Raw genomic sequence first — 17,010 nt, 5'->3', positions numbered from 1 at the left:
ACGGGGAGCGCCGGAAGTGTGGCTTTGTGGGTTCTGACGGTGTTGCTCCCACTGGGCTCGGTGATGGGAGGACAGGTGCCTTCTTAAGGCGGTCGTCCCAAGGGTGAGTGTTGGGCTTACCGTGACTTATGCGTTGACAGCACAGGCTGCAGATGGCAACACTATTGTCAGCAGTGGACATGTTAAAAAAACAAACACACTGCGGAGCCATGTGCCGGCGTCCTGGGAGCGGCAGATGTGACCGTGCATGGTGGATGGCTCGCTCTAGATACATTAGCAGTCTGCTTTTTGCCTCCTGTGCACTGAGAGTTCTGCCTGCTTCTCCTCCCTATCTGCTGCTCCGTCTCTCCCTCTGAGCTCCCCTCCTCTTCCTCTCTTGTGGGCACCCATGTGACGTCTATCGACACGTCATCAGTGAATTCGTCACCTTCACCACCACTGAAATTAGAGATCTCGGAGTAGGCAGCAACAGCGGGGACCACCCTCCTTGGGCTGATCTGGGTACTGTCGTCAGACCACTGTGTGGCGACCATTGATACCTCCTCTTCCTGATCCGATGTCAATAATGGCTGCGCGTCTGTAAGGTCTTGTAATGGATGGGAAAATAATTCGAGCGGAGGGGATATGGTGGTGGTGGTGTCTTTGGGGGTGCACACAGCAGAGAGTGAAGAGGGTGCAGATAGAGAGGATGAGGAGGGTGCAGATAGAGAGGATGAGGAGGGTGCAGAAGCGGAAGGCTTAGTGAGCCACTCAACCAAGTCTGGTGCGTCCTTTGACGTAAATACACGCACCGACTGCAACTTCCCACTTAGGCTCCGGCCTGGTGCACCTGCCTGACCCCTACCACCCCTGCGGAATGGCCTGCCTCTTTTTCTGCCTGTCATTTTCAAAATGACCCTATGACAAAAGCCCCTATAGAAGAGCAGCATTTGTGGAAGAAGGTATATCACACCCCTGCCTCAATCAGTTTTTAGGGGGAGCAACTGGTAAATCACACCAGTAGAAATTATTTCTTCAAATAGTGTTTGTCACTCTGTGTAGATGCGGTAACGCAGCAAAACCGCAGGCAACTGCTGCACAATACAAATGCACTATAATATACTTTCCATGTTAGAAAGTATATTATAAGTATATCGCACCCCTCAGTATATCACACCTATCGATAGCACACCTATACCAGTCCTTAAAAGGACTTTTGTGGCCCTATTAGCTAGCGTTTTGTGTCCCTAACAGTCTGTCCCTGCTCCACACAGCAACCTCTCCCTACACTGGCAAAAGACTGAATGTAAAACGGCTGCCAGATCAGGTTTATTTATAAGGTAGGGGGTACGTCCATGTGCTGAAATGTCTCAATTGGCTGTCTTGTACCACCTGATGGATGTGTCATGGGTCAAAGTTCTTCACAATGTAAAAGAATATGGCGGGCGCGAATATCGCCATATGTTCGCTTGTTCGGCGAACAGCGAACGATCAAAGTTCGCTGCGAAATGACCGCCGGGCGAACCGCAAGGCCATCTCTATTGAGAAATATGTTCAAAAGGTAGTACATGCATGTTTGTAATGTGTATATCAGTAGATTACTATTAGACCAATGTCCCCAATCCCAGACAACCCCTTTAACATCCTGGGCACACCAGCTACTGTCGGGGTGTGTCCTGAGGGAAGCAAGGGTTGTCCCCTCCCTTCAATGCAGTGGCCCGAGGGAGCATGTGATCCTGGCCCAATGTCTGATAGGTGCGGATACCACCTCTGGTACCTATCCTTAAAACTTTGCCCGCAAAGTGCAGGAGGGCACATGTCCAGCCGCCCTCCATTCATTTCTATGAAACTGAGGAAAATAGCTGAGTGGGCTCCGTTCTAAGGGTAGGTGCTGCTCCCAGAGGTTGGGGGCAATGTCCAAGATGAGAATACGGTGGATGGAACTGGAAGCTGAAGGCTTCTTCTACTGTGTACTGCAGCTCAGCACCCTGTAAGTGGCTATGGCTGTGTGACCTAGAGCGCTGCCATGAAGGGAAAACCTAAAAGGCGTCGCGGCTACTTCATTCTCCGGATCGGTGGAGAGTCCAGGGGTGGGGTCACCTAGCGATATGCCGTCACTTGTTAATTATTTTAAAGCATTCCCAGCCTTTAGGCGAAAAAAAATGAATCATACCCTGGACAAGCCCTTTAAGGAACTGCATGCCATTTTACATCTCCAGCCTTTCACAACAGGTATGACTATAACCACAGCAGGCAGCCTGTGTAGCCTCATGCAGGTCAGGAGGACCGACTGCTCTCCTCCACAACACATAATAGCGCAAAGAAGACGCGTCCCTGCGACACCTTTCACCTCAGGCCTCATTCATAAAAAATAAAATAAAAAGCACCCCCCTCCCCCCCTACGTCACCCGCTGGGAGGGGCCACGCGGGCCCGTTTTTACGGCTCCGCCCAGCGCCTGATGTTTCTTACGTCACGTGACCACGACCTAGAATGTGAAGAACGGATGAGAGAAGGGGCGGAGCAGACTATTATAATCATTGACGTCACGCCGTGTCTTCTTGACGCAGGCGCGGTCCTGAGCGATCGGTGGCCGGTAGCACAGCGGGACCAGAGCCCGGCCGGTCGGATACGGAGCCGCTGCAGCAGCTTCAAGGTGAGAGGAGGCTTGTGGTGGAGATGGAGGGGGATTAACTGCGCCGCCCTGTGCCGGTAACTAGGGGCCGGTGTGTTATATAATGGTGGGAGAGCTGTGACATACATGTTGGGGTGGAAGATATACACTATACTGTAATACTATATTAGAATACTATAAGCTATGGTATATTATATATACCGGTAGTGCTTATTATTATTTTTTTTGCAGTTCTGTATGTATATTAAATGTATGTGTTCTGTATATGTTACTTATGTTATTGTAGTGTGTGTGTATACATCTATGTATGAGTATACTGCTGCAGTTTACGTGTGTGTGTGTGTGTGTGTGTGTGTATATACATCTATGTATGAGTGTACTGCTGCAGTTTACGTGTGTATGTATATGTGTGTGTATATACATCTATGTATGAGTGTACTGCTGCAGTTTACGTGTGTGTGTGTGTATATATGTATGTATATATGTGTGTGTGTGTGTGTGTATATACATCTATGTATGAGTATACTGCTGCAGTTTATGTGTGTGTGTGTATATATGTATGTATATATATATGTGTGTGTGTGTGTGTGTGTGTGTGTGTGTGTATATACATCTATGTATGAGTGTACTGCTGCAGTTTACGTGTGTATGTATATGTGTGTGTATATACATCTATGTATGAGTGTACTGCTGCAGTTTACGTATGTGTGTATGTATGTATGTATGTATATGTGTGTGTGTGTGTGTGTGTGTATATATATATATATATATATATATATATATATATATATATATATTACACAGCATGTGCATGCACTGTTGCTGAATGAGTACTGCGCTCATTCATATTCATCAGCCACGAGGACCGTGAGACACTTATGCACAGAATGCAGTCATTGATGATGTGAGGCGTTGCTGGTATGATGGTTGTAGTAGTCGCTGCGCCGGAGCCACGTTGTTTACTTTGTAGGTCAGTACGACTAATGCACATGTTTGTATCTGTTACATGGCTGGGAGCTGTATATGTGAGGGGGCGTTCACCGTTACTTAGGTGTGGGCAGGGAATGACCCCCCAGGTATTTCCATCATATCTTAGGATTGGTTGTTGGCCCTACCTCTGGGACCCCCACTTATAGTGAGTGAAAGGGCCGTAGCTCTGGTGTAGTCCTGAACCCCCTTCTATGGTTGCCCTGCACAGTGGGTGGCATGGAGGCAGAATTGCACCGGTAATGGAGGTCAGACACCTTTCCCCCCCCCCCCCCCCCCCCCCGATCAAAAAAAATGTCCTGTCCTATCCTAGAAATATGGCATCAATGCCACTTTAAGAAAAGTTGAGTAATTTTGCTAGTACATTGCATTACTTATCATGTACTGACCCTGTCCTAAATATGCTCCAGAGCTGTTTTCACAATTCTTATAGGAAATTGTCAAACCTTTGTTAGCGACATAGCTGAGGTGCCACAATGCGGTTACTTTTCAGTGATCTCAATATTTCTGGCATGTTCTACAAATGACCAATAGTTGTGGGTCCGATAGGCACTCGGTTATTTCTGGAACCCCGATATAAGTGAATGGAGAGAGATTCACGTGCTTGGCTGCCTGTCCATGTGAGATTGGATTTGGGGGGGGGGGGGGGCCCATTCTCAAGACCGGTGCAGGTAGGACCTATCTGACATTTGTGGCATGTCCTTTGGATATGTCGAGATGGGAATACCACATTAACTGTTGAGGTGTAAAGGCTACTCTCCCTAGATAAAGCCTTGTGTAGACTTCGATCCACCAAGGAATTCTGGAAGAATTCAGCTCTGAAGCCTGCAGACTTGTTAATGCAGCTGTTGACTGAAACAGGATGTAACTGAAGATCAGATATATAATGTATGTACAATGTGACAACTTCTTCCATCGATCTATCTGTAGATCATGGAATGGTGTTCACAGGTATGCTCACATTTATAGGGGTTATGCCAAGTTCGGACGTCATAAAGTACATGGCAGTGCCTTTCTAACAAAGCTAGAACCAGCCCTGGACCTCACATGGATCCAGAGATCTCCCCATTCTCCTCTCCAATTGCTCTGCTAGATTCTTTTCAGCCTAGAAGCTCAATGAGCGTGTCCTTTCTGCTGCAGCTCTCTCCCTGTAACTGCCACAGCTTCTAACAGAACATATGCCTGTTCGCCGTTGACGATTTAGTGGTAAATGTTAATCAAATCCGTTTATTCTAGTGGTACTGGCCGACCAACCTAATGTGTATTGGGCAGATGGTAGATTTCCAGTTCGTGGAGAGTTAAACCACAACCAAAAAGTGTCTGGCAGCAGCTTTCCTTGCTCTGCCCATTCATAACACATGCACACTTGGCTGAGGATGCATGTGTATGGAGGTTCAGGACAGAAAGTCCGAATGAGCCCGTTAAGCCGATGTTACAAGTGTAACCTTTGGGCCAGGTGGACACGCCATCTGTTGTGGTCAATAATGCTCTGTACATGTGAACCTGGCCTGCAGCAATTCTGACCGGAAACCCTTTACTTGGGCTCCCTGGGGGGGGGTTCTGTACACCTGTTTTTGACACCTTCATGACTGTGAGGGGTGTCAGAATCCACTGCTTCATGATGGAGAGGTTCATGACACCACCGACAGATGCCAAGGATATCCGGTATTGGTGGAATCAGCCCTCCATTAAATGGGTTGTCCACTCCTTTTATATCAGATCTGCAGGGGTCTTATTCCCTTTAATGGAAGCAGCACTGCAGTTACCAGCTTCAGCCACTACACAGTGGGTGGCGCTGTGTGGTTCCAGCGCTGGAGTTACTGTAGACCAGCTGGTGGCTCGGAGTGCGCGCGGTCAGACCTCTTCAGATCAGATCTTAATGGCCTATCCTTAGGACAGGCCATCAGTGTAAAAGGAGCCGACACCCCCCCTGCCTCCGCCTATTTTTAAAGGTGTTCTCCGGGAATAAAGAAAATGAAAATACTTAAATATTACTTTATTATAAATATATTCCCAAATACCTTTAATTAGTTATAATGGCGGCAGCCTTAGGGCTCATGCACACGACCGTATGCTCTCCGATATTATGAGTGCGGGACAATAGTCCCGCGGGGGGCCCAATGCGCACAGAATCATAGTAACCTATGATGATGTGCGCTCCCATGAGCACGATGTATGCCGCTCCAGACATATGGCCCGCTCGCGGACTACATGTCTCGGAGGGCATACAGTCGTGTGCATGAGCCCTTACTGCCATGGATTTTTCTCCATCGACCTATGCTCTCATAACATGTAGAAAATGCATTAGATTTTTCCTGTTTCGAATTGAGGACATCTAATAAAGGAGTGAAGACCAGACCACAGTGGACCTGTCGCCTACTCCCAATCTCTATGAACTGGTGTGCATAGGTCAGGCCCTCTGGCTCCTAATGGTTGATTGGTTTTATGCCGGTGCAGTTGGTAAAATAACCAGTATGTGCTGGTCACGGGCCCCTTCTGCTCTTCTTGAAGGTACGTCCACGTGGGACAGATCCGCCGTGGACGTGCCATTGCTGACATGCATGCGGTGTATCTGCAGTTTGACAATTTACATCCGCACTGGATTTTAACCTTTGCCATGCAGAAAGTAAATCCTGTGACAAACCTGCAGCATTTATGCTATAGATTCTGCCTCAAAGTCTACCCCCCTTTGGTGAGGACTTGGCAGCTCCGGAATTCCTGCTGACGCTGCGGGAAGTTTGCAGCGGATCCGTCCCGTGCAAAGAGTTGGCTAGGGAGGTCGCTGGTGACAGATTCTCTTCATAGTGGTTGTCCCATCTCGCACATTGGTGGCATATCGTTATGATATGCCACCAATGTCTGATAGGACTTGCACCTATCCCTGGAACGGATGGCGGACCGGGCATGCAGCCAGCACTTGGCTACTTTCGGCACTTCCGTAGAAATGAATAGAAGGCGACCGCGCAGGCACAAGTCCGCTCTCCTTCACTTTGCAGCCTCCGTTCTGGAGATGGGTGCGGGTCTTACCTCTGAGACCTGCAGCTATCAGACATTGGTGATCCAGCCTAGCGGTATGCCACCATTGTCTGAGATGGACGAACCTCTTTAAGGGATTTCCCTTCATGACCAGTTCTTCTTTAATTGAAGCTGGCCTGGTGATCAGATGATCGCTGTGGATCCACGTCTAAAACGATCAGCGGTTATTACCCAGGGGGAGTTGTGGTATTTCATGGCAGCCGTCCATTGGGCATGTCGAAAGGGATTGTCTTAGTAAGACGTCCCTTTAATTCTGCTCAGACTTTTTTTGGTTCCTGCAGCATTGATATGTGAATTTGATCTTGGTTTAGTATCTCATCCAACCAAATAGGCTGCTTGAGCAGAGAGACCCCCCTACTGTCTGAGGGCGTTCCACACTATGAAACTGGTGATCCCCTTTTAAGAAACTGTAGTGTAATGCAGGGCTGTACCTGAGAAGGAATTTAATGGCAGGACTGGACAAGTCCCAGGAGTCGCGGGAACCAGCGTGCCTTCACAAAATGAACACCGTGACGCATTCCTGTATGTCCTTTCTTTTGAGGTCAGTGGATGCATGTCTGCAGTTATCCAGATTGCACTGCTTGGCTCCTGACCAGCTTGTCTACGTCAGGTTTACTGCATCGTATAGCTGCTGCACCCTCAGACGGGAGAATATTTCCCTTCAGGACATGTCTGGTGCTGGAATACTGGTTCGTGTGTTGTCTTATGGTATAGGTGATGTATGACCGAGTGTATTCAGCTACGACGAAGAAGGTTTCAGAAGAATAATACAGGGACGCAAAGATCCTGCAGGTTTTGAGGTCGAGTTCCCATCCAGGAGTCAGGCTTGTGTGGCCCGGTCATAAGCACTTTCCTAGACATCCATACAAAAACTAGGGAAACATTATACTTAAGGGTGCATGCACACAACTGTATGAATGGGTCCGCATCCATTCTGCAATTTTGCGGAACGGGTGCAGACCCATTCATTTCAATGGGGTCGCAAAAGATGCGGACAGCACACAGTATGCTGTCTGCATCCGAAGTTCTGTTCCGCGCCCCCGCAAAAAATATAGAGCTTGTTCATCAGAAAATGACCTGCTGTTTAAAGCACTTTATGTTTAACCTATTTTTAAATAATTTTTGATGTTGTTTTGAATTTTCCATGTCACTTTTTTTATATTTAAACTAATACCAAAGATCCTGCAGTTTTGTGCACTGGCCACTATGTCTAATAATTGGCGCCACTTCTTGGTCTGTACAGATCACTTTACTGCAGTTATCTGCGTATCATTGCAGGCAGGATTAGAATGGCAGATATCACCTCTGTGTATAGATAAGACAGAATCCACCATTTACAATAGGTGATTGTCAAATCGTATCTATTCTTTCCTCGTACAGCGACCTCTGCCCAGATCACGGAGCCTAGAAAACTCTCCCGTAGAAGTCACTGAGGTCCCCTCCTGTCCATTGTGTCTATGGCCCATGGGGCTGCCGTAAAGCAGTCTTTCTAAATGCAGTTAAAAACGGCTCGAGCAAGATAGCCGCCCCCCATAATCATGTTCAGGAAATAGAATTTAAAAAAATCTACAATCGGAAAGTAAAAACGGATTAGGAAAAAAGGTGCAGCTAAAATTTTTGGTGACACATTTCCTTAAAGTGTTTTTAAACTTGTAGCACTGGCGAATATTTTTAAGTTGGCAAAGATGCCTCGATCTCCCGCTCCAGATCCGGGTTCTTCTTGGCATCTGATAGTATTTCCTGTGTCGGCACGTCAAATGGAAAAGCGCAAAACCACTGCAAGTAAAAGTCAGGAATAGCTGCTGGAAGGAGCTTCTTCCGGGTCCAGAACAGTAGACTCATGTAGAAGAAAAATAACAGGGTGATGTCCTCGCCTGGCGTCCATAGGAGCAGGTCATGCTGGCGCAGGTGAAGAGCCGCACAGAACTGTTTGGTATTAAAGAAAGTTGAAGAAACAGTGGTTTATGTTTTTTTTCTGGCAGCTGACTGTCATTCTGCCTGTGACGGTTTACTTGACATTGCGGTACTTTGTGCATAACTTATGTTCTGTACGTCTTCCATACTCTGGTTCTTCGAATAAACGTTCCTTTAAAAAAAAAAAGTGCAGCACAGAGCATGTACCGTAGTACCGCACTTTGGTATAATAGACCACCAGCCACTGCATTCACGGCCGTCATATAGATGTCTTAACATTGAAATGGCCATGTTATTTTGTTGGATCTTCCAGCCACATGGGCCACAGACCAGTAGTGTCTGGCATTGTATGTTGAGTCTGGTTTCAGTATTGCCCAGGAAGGACCATTATGTGCTGAATATATTGTATCCTGAGGCCATTGTAGCTGCAGGGACCGCTGTAAAAATACTTTTTTCTATCTAGACAACCCCTTTAAACAAATTTGTCACCATTGAAATACAAACACTGGAAGGAGAGAGATTTATCCGGTATCGTCAGACTAGCATCTGGAACGAAAATCTTTAGATGGTGTGCATCAAGCAAGCTGGATGCTTAATTGGGACGACTCGTTTTAAGAGCATTCGGCTGCCTTCCTCAGGTTAAAACCTGAGAAATGGAGCTGTACGGTCATGAAACGCGTAGTCCCAATTAAGAATCCAGCTTGTTTGATGCACACAGTGGGAAGAATCGTTCGTTCCAGCTGTACAGCCACATTCCTTTTCCCGTGTTTTGAGTTCTTCCATGTTTGGAGGGTCACACACCAGCTTGGCTATCTGTCTAAGGATGGCACAACCACTAGACGTGAGCACTACTCCACCTATTGTCGTGCGATTCCTGTTGCCTATAAACATTACTTCCTATGTTGTGCCGTGTATGATTTATTGTTTTGCAACCCTGAAAATATGGTGCCGTCTACAGGAATCGTGGTATAGAGCAAGAGGAGCTGAGCAAATTGAAATGGGTTGTATTTTATTCATTCAAAACTCTGCATCCCTGTTCCTGTCATGCTACTCGGCCATGACAGCAGATCGCATCATGGCTGTCTGTTGTAGAGTAGAGCTCCTGTTCTAGAATACGTAGTGCTGGAGCTATGATACATGAGAGATGCTGGCAGGCTGAGCAGCCTGACAGCACATCTCATCAGATTGTAGTATGGTGAGGCTCCCTCAACACCTAAGCGACTGACTGTGTGGAGGCAACCGTCCCAGTGACCTTCTAGGACTGGTTGCTGGAGGTCCTGTTGATAACACTTCCTTTTTGAAGCCCCTTTCAGATGGATGATGAAATATTGAAATTAGTCTGTGTTCTGATGGTGAACACAGATGCGAATGATTCTTGCTGGATGGTGCATGCTGCAATTTTCTCAGTTTGGACACCCATTGAGTTGATTACGTGTGTGTTCAGGCTGGGTGCTGCCCGTTCTAAACTCTGACAGCACCTGGATGGGAATATCGGGGGATCCAGCCCTCCATGACAAGTGGTAGTATTGTCTACTCTCCAGAGCCTCCATGCTTCTTGCTTAGTAAGGCTAGGTCTACACGACGACATTTGTCGCAGCAATGTCGTGCGACAATTTTATAATGGTAGTCTATGAAGACATACTGCGACAGTCGCAAAAAATCCATGGATTTTTCTGCCACTTTCGCGTCGCAGTGCGACACCGTAGACTATAATTATAAAAATTGTCGCGCAACATTGGTGCGACAAAATGTTGCAGTGTAGTTGTGCCCTGTCTGTCGCGCGACACATGTCGTCGTGTAGACCTAGCCTAATAGGAAGAGGTGTTTTGGTCATGAATTCTCTATAGTTTGCGTCATACTCCCTGAAGATGGCCGTGTGTGTAATAGGGGTGGGGAGCTGCAGCTGTGTGTATGTTCTGGGCCGGGTGCATGCTATATGTCAGCAGTCCTCTGCAGCACACGGACTGCCTGGAGGCTGGAGATGTCACTTGGTGTAGAATAGAAATCTGTGATGTCAGTAACGTTATCTCCTCTTATCTCTTTGCAGATGTGTTGCGTGAAGCCTGCACTTTCTAGAGCTCTGCGCGACGCCTCCATATAGTCCAGAACTCTCCTGTTTCTTTATTTTTAGGTAAGATATATTAAAGGCTCTGATGCTGGAGTTACTCGGGTGTTAATTTGACGTTTCGGAGCCTGGTTGATGTTGTGCACCGGAGATGCCGAATGTGTTCAGGAGGACGAGGCCATGCATTTCTGTTTGCATCTGTGCATGTCTGCGCTCAGCCGTCTAATCCTGTCCACACACGGCATGCTTCATTCACTATTACTATTTCCACATGCCACGTCCTCCTTGCTAAGGGTGAACCCCGACATGAATTCAAGTCTTTGAATCCTTGACGTTGTCCTCCACTTGCTGTGTTCGGCCAGTCCAGGCAATCCACTCCGCAGCCGTGCGGATCTGTGTCCTGCCTTGAACTCTAAGCTGATAATCCTTACAGGCACTGGTATGTTATACCAAACCCTCAGCGGTGTGAATGTAGTACCAGGAAAGCCGCTAAATGGGAAAAAGAATGTCTGATCCATGGGCATCCCAGCTCCGGTCGTGCGGTGTTTGAATGGCATAGCAGCACACTTGCTCCATTCAAAGTCTAAGACGAGGATAGCAGAGTGCATCGCTTGACCGTTTCTATTGACCTTAGTGGAGCGGCAGGGTGCTCCTCCTCGCTGTCCACTGAGGTGGAATGGGTGATTTAGGACACCATAGGGGTTCCTGTCAATAGGTGATAAAAGTCCAGGAAATGTTTCTAAAGCCACTCATAGAAAAATGCTGCATTATTTTAAAAAACACAACCTGCTATATTCACTGCTTTTTGTGAACAGGTCTTTATAATCCTCTATCGCCACAGTGTCTTACCTGGCTTACAGCAGAACCTACGGGGAACGTACTCAAGCAGCTTGTCCGCCGAGTTGTTCATTTTCGGCTTATTATTTTCCCATCTAAGACTGTTGTGCAACCTTGCGCTCGCTAATCCTGAGATTTAGGAAGAAAAGCTTTTAGCTAGGAATGAAACATTCATGAAGGGCTTTCAGAACGCCTCGTACTTTGCTAGAAATACTGGAAACAAATGTGGCTTTCTTTCCGTTAATCACCTGAGGTGCGGTTATATAGGAGAGCAATCATCCAGCCCACACTGCACTCGAAATAGAAAACCGTGCTGTGTTGTCATGTACCCTATGGATCTGAAGCACCCACGGTGCAAAATTTGGGTCCAGGGACACTTTAAAGGGATCCGTTTCTTCTGGGTGGCCCCAAGAACCTGTTGGCAAATAACTGACCATTGTGGGTCTGGTCTCTTTGGGGGGCAAGCAGCGGGTGGCTGCACATTTGTCCTGCAGGTGAGAGAGGGTATTACAAGATTCCTATTCAAATAAATGGGGGACCATATAATACATGGGTATGCTGAAATTTCCAGGACTGTGCTTTTTGCAGTGGTCTGTATGTTAAAGGTATTGTGAGAAGAAAGGGCAGGGGGGTGTTGGCTGGACCTGTAAAGATGAGCTTACTTACCTGCTTCCCGGCGCTGGCCCCCTGCTCATTCTCCTCCAGGCCTGTGATGCTCCGCTGGCCTCCCTTCCTGAAAACACCAATCACTGGCTGCGGTGGTGACCGGCTCATCGTATGTCATGACAAATGGTCCCGTGACGAGGGGATCTGGTTGATAGCGCAGCCAGTGATTGGCTGCAGGCATCATCAAACCAGATCTTTTCAGCAAGAGAGCACAGGCTGGGAGGAGAAGGAAGCCAACACTAGGAAGCACAGGTCCAACCCAGTGAGGGTGTTTTGCCACCTCCACCATTCTTGCACAACCCCTTTTTGGCATTCATGTAGGTGCTTTTATCAGAATCCAACAACTGAACACAAGAAATGGTCCACACAAAAATGATGGCCAACGTTTCGCTCCCTCCTGGATCTTGGTCACGACCTAATGTGGAATATGGAGACAGTTTTTTTTTCCAGCCAGTTGGTACATGTGTGTCTCCATATTCCACAGCAGGCTGCGACCAAGGTCCGGGAGGGCCTGAGATGTTGGCAGTCATTTCTGCGTGGACCATTTCTTGTGTTCAGTCACTGAATTATAATAAAAGCACCTCCATTAACTGCATTGCCTTTTGAGTAGGGATCGACCGATTATCGGTTTGGCCGATATTATCGGCCGATATTGAGGATTTTGAACGTTATCGGTATCGACATCTATTTTGCCGATATACCGATAACGTATTGGGAACACAGAACGCGCTGCTCTCAGCGCTCTCTGTGTTCCCTCAGCAGCACAGGGGAGAAGGAAGCAGTGTCTCCTCCCCCTGTGCTGCTGCTGCCACTGCCGCCAATGAGAGGAGAGAACATAAGAGGAGGGGAGGGGCTGTGGCCAGCGCTCCACCAATGAAGATAAGCCTTTCATTCATTTACAGGAGGCGGGAGCTGGCTGCAGAATCACATAGCCGGCTCCCGACCTCTATGAACTGTAGCTGCGATCTGCGGTAGTTAGCTGCGGTCCGCGGCACCTGAGGAGTTATCGCTCATAGAGGTCGGGAGCCGGCTATGTGATTCTGCAGCCAGCTCCCGCCTCCTGTATATGAATGAATGAGAGACTTATCTTCATTGGTGGCGCAGTGCGCCCCCCCCCCCCCCCAAGCCCCCCAGTATTAATCATTGGTGGCGCAGTGCGCCCCCCACCCCCATCCCAATCCCGGCCAATAGTAAAAACATTGGTGGCGCAGTGCGCCCCTGCCCCCACCCACCCAGTATTACTCATTGGTGGCAGTGGCCACAGGGTCCCCTCTCCCCTGCTCCTCCGATCGGAGCCCCAGCTGTGTAAGCCTGGGGCTCCGATCGGTTACCATGGCAGCCAGGACGCTATTGAAGCCCTGGCTGCCATAGTCAGCTCCCTGCTGCTGTGTGCACTATGCACAGAGCAGCAGGGACAGTGTGAGATCCTATTCACCCTGATAGAGATCTATCAGGGTGAATAGGACAAAGGTTCTAGTCCCTAAGGGGGCTAAAAGTTAGTAAAAAAAAAAAAACACTAAAATATTAAGTATAAATGAAAAAGATTTATAAAAAAAAAATACACATTAACAATAAACATATTAATTTTCAGCAGATTTGTATAGGAATTTTTTTTTCCTCAAAAATGAAAATTCCCAGAATATCGGTATAAATTATCGGCTATCGGCCTGAAAGTTCACAAATTATCGGTATCGGCCCTAAAAAATCAATATCGGTCGATCCCTACTTTTGAGTGCAGTCGTTTTACAACTATGCATTGACAGGAGTGCTACCCTCCTACAGCGCATCATTTATGATCCAGACATGTCCGAAAGTTTTTATCAATGGGGGTTCAGGTGTTGCTATTTTAACCCTCCACCCCACTAGCTGCTAAAATGCAGTCACTGAACTGCTCTTCTGAGTGCTACACCCCATTGGCGTTCCCCTCTGATCGCATGTTGTACAGGCCTAATATGAGTCCTATATGGTCCATACACCACACGCTTGGCTTTCACCCAAGGATTTCTTCAGCCAGACCACAACACACTCCTTGCCATTTACAGGTCTAAGACCATGTGGGTTGTAGTACACATTGCAGTAACCTGTTTTTCTCCCTCTGCAGGTTTCAGACTCTCCACAAAACCTAGACACCATGGTGCAGAAATACCAGTCACCCGTCCGGGTGTATAAACACGGCTTTGAGTTAATTATGGCGGTAAGTGTTCACACTTTTATCCACTTCTATAAAATTCCTCGGATGCTTGGATCCATCCATTCTGCAGCTTCGCCAGGCTCTTAATGTATATTGCATGTATTATTAGCGTTTTCTGGGAGGCGTCCAAAATCGTGCGCCGATGAGTACTGTATCTTCTATTTCTGTCCCAGCTCGAAATAATATAGGCCTGTAGGGTCTACAACCTCGATCTGCCTGCTTTGATGTCATGTAAATCCAACCCACAGCCAGGAAAGTAGATTTGCAAAGCTTTTCACTTGGGTTTGAGACTGCAAGGCTTTTTTTTTTTTTTTTTTCCTGTAGTAATTTGCCACGAAAATCCCCTGCAGCTTTAGCAATGGGATTTTCATACACACCATACTTTCAGGTTGACGAGGAATGTGCTGCCTTTTTAAAATAGATTTTCATTATGTCCACATTTTTTCTGCTTTCTTATTACACTAGTCCTTTTTTGTGTATCTTTCAAAGAAAAGCGGTTTAAATGGGGTGTATCTGTTATTGCAGCTCAGTCCTATTCAAGTGCTTAAAGGGGTTTTCTGAGTGTTTAACACTGATGATCTATCCTCTGGATGGATCATCAGTATTCTCAAAGCAGCGCATCTCCTCTAAAATGAATGGGGCCGCGGCAGCGGGTGATTGGGGGAAAGGGGACCCAGTGCCGAAACAGAATATTCAGGATCACGGAGGGGTGGGGGTCTGACTCCCGGCATGCCCATCGTTCGGCTGTTTGAAGAGAATTCCGCCCTCTGGTCAGCGCCGCGGCCTTCCCTTAGTCCAGTGACGTCACACAGCTCAATCCCATTCAAGTGATTGGGGCTGCGCTGCAAAACTGAGCACATCCGCTATCTATTGAACGGCGCTGTGCTTGGTAAGCTCCGACCAGGCTGCGGTGCTCAATGGAGCTCTTCAGACAGCTAGTTCAGGGTCAGTACTCCGCCAATCAGATGCTGATGACCTACCGTATCCTTAGAGAAGTCATCAATATTAAATACTTGGTAAATCCCTGTAAAAGGGTAGTCCTGTTTGGGGGGGAAAAATAAATACTCTCTCTAAATAAGGACCCACTGGCTACCTGATGATTTCTGCAAGTCCAGCAGCAGAAATCCCAAGTGATCTACTGTTATCGCCAGGCTGAGATGCTGGCGGCTGCCCATCTGTACAGCAGTGGCCACTGCAGGAAGAACGGGGTATTACATGGTGGCCGTTCAGTCCTCAGAGCGGTTCTTTGCAGACGCTCTGGGTAATGGAGTGTTCGGAGCAGGAAACCTAGTTCTCTGTCTCATGATGTTCATATGACCTAATAGTGCATGTAGACAGGGTTTGTTCTAAGAGGACAGCATAAGTTATGGTTTGATCTAGGACCTATTTAATGATGCTGGTTCATTTTGTATGTAGTGTGGGTCGTGTTCATCAGGACCGGCTGCTGAGCTGCGACCACTTTTCCTGCCCTAAGACCAGGACTGACCTGTTGCAGCTCACCGCCCCTCTTCTGTATGGATTTATCTTTTCTAACGTGTTTGTCATCTTGTCGGCCAAAAATAACGGCGACCTATTGGGCTCGGTGTCAAATGACTTTGCTGTGCGGCTGCAGCTTTCCAGTTTATGGCTGTTTGTTAACGTGGTATTACGAATACAATCCGACCCCCACCCCTCCCCCTCTGTGATCCTGAATATTCTGCTTCGGCACTGGGTCCCCTTTCCCCCAATCACCCGCTGCCGCCGGCCCCATTCATTTTAGAGGAGATGCGCTGCTTTGAGAATAAAAGCTATATATGAATCGGCGCTGCACCCCTCCATTCTCTGGATCGGTGGAGGTCGCATAGGTCAGTCATGTAGAAATGGCATGTCCTAGCAATATACCTTCACGTGACAGTATGACAGTACCCCGGTAACGCATTCTTTATACCGTGACATACCAATAAATCATGCATCGCTTCAGTTTAGCCTCTCATTAATGTGTATAGTCAGTCCTAGATCATCGGGGATGGTGGATATTTTCCAGTTGTCCCACATTCCAGCGTAAGAAGCATTTGCCGCAGAATACCAGATGCAGGCTTTTAAGGGTTAATGTGGATTCAGATCAGCTTCGCCTGCACGTTACACGCTTTGGTCCTGCCTTATACGTGTGGTAGGGGGGTTAGCACATCTTCCTGCTCATTTGTATTCATAAACCACATTTGCCTTGCGTGCAGGTCAGTATTTAGCAAATTCCAAGCGAGGCAGAACTGATCTATCAGGTTTTATAAAAACCTGATGTGAATTTCCAGTAGGCGCGCTTCATCGTAGCGGTGACTGGAAAGTCCTCAGAAACTGGAAATGTTTGTGGGTGGCTCAGGATGTGGAATGTGGGAGGCTGGGTTTATCGAGAAACCAGTGCCTGTCAGCTGCTCTGCGAGCTCTCAGCAGAACGTCATGTTCTCAAGCTTTCATCTATATGCTTCCGGAGAGCCAGAACACTGAGCACCCTGGAAATAATGGGCAGGCTCACGTGGCTGCAGCAATCCAGGATATTGGGAGTGACCCAGTATGCGTGTGCGTCTTATGGGATTCCCATCCAGTTCATCACCGCTAGTGTCATGTTCCTGCTTTTGTAAATCCCATCATAAAAGATGTAGGTGCACTGCAGCTCTATGCCGTCCATTAATGCGCCGTGGGATTAAACTTGGACGCTCGCCAAATTC

General features: G+C 47.5%; 1 protein-coding gene across 1 annotated transcript in view; it reads left to right on the top strand.

Annotated features, from left to right (window-relative positions):
* The first annotated feature begins 2,518 nt into the window (after positions 1-2,518).
* Positions 2,519-17,010, top strand: part of SEC14L1 (SEC14 like lipid binding 1) — a 48,986-nt gene continuing 34,494 nt past the window's right edge. Inside the window, exons 1-3 of the mRNA XM_040435041.1 lie at positions 2,519-2,633; positions 10,597-10,680; positions 14,219-14,311. Coding sequence (XP_040290975.1) covers positions 14,249-14,311 — 63 coding nt within the window. The 5' untranslated portion in view covers positions 2,519-2,633; positions 10,597-10,680; positions 14,219-14,248. The remainder of the gene's footprint in view (positions 2,634-10,596; positions 10,681-14,218; positions 14,312-17,010) is intronic.

This window comes from Bufo bufo, chromosome 6 (assembly GCF_905171765.1).
Source record: "Bufo bufo chromosome 6, aBufBuf1.1, whole genome shotgun sequence".
In the NCBI taxonomy this organism is placed as follows: domain Eukaryota; kingdom Metazoa; phylum Chordata; class Amphibia; order Anura; family Bufonidae; genus Bufo; species Bufo bufo.
This window is presented reverse-complemented; position numbering and strand designations above follow the sequence as displayed.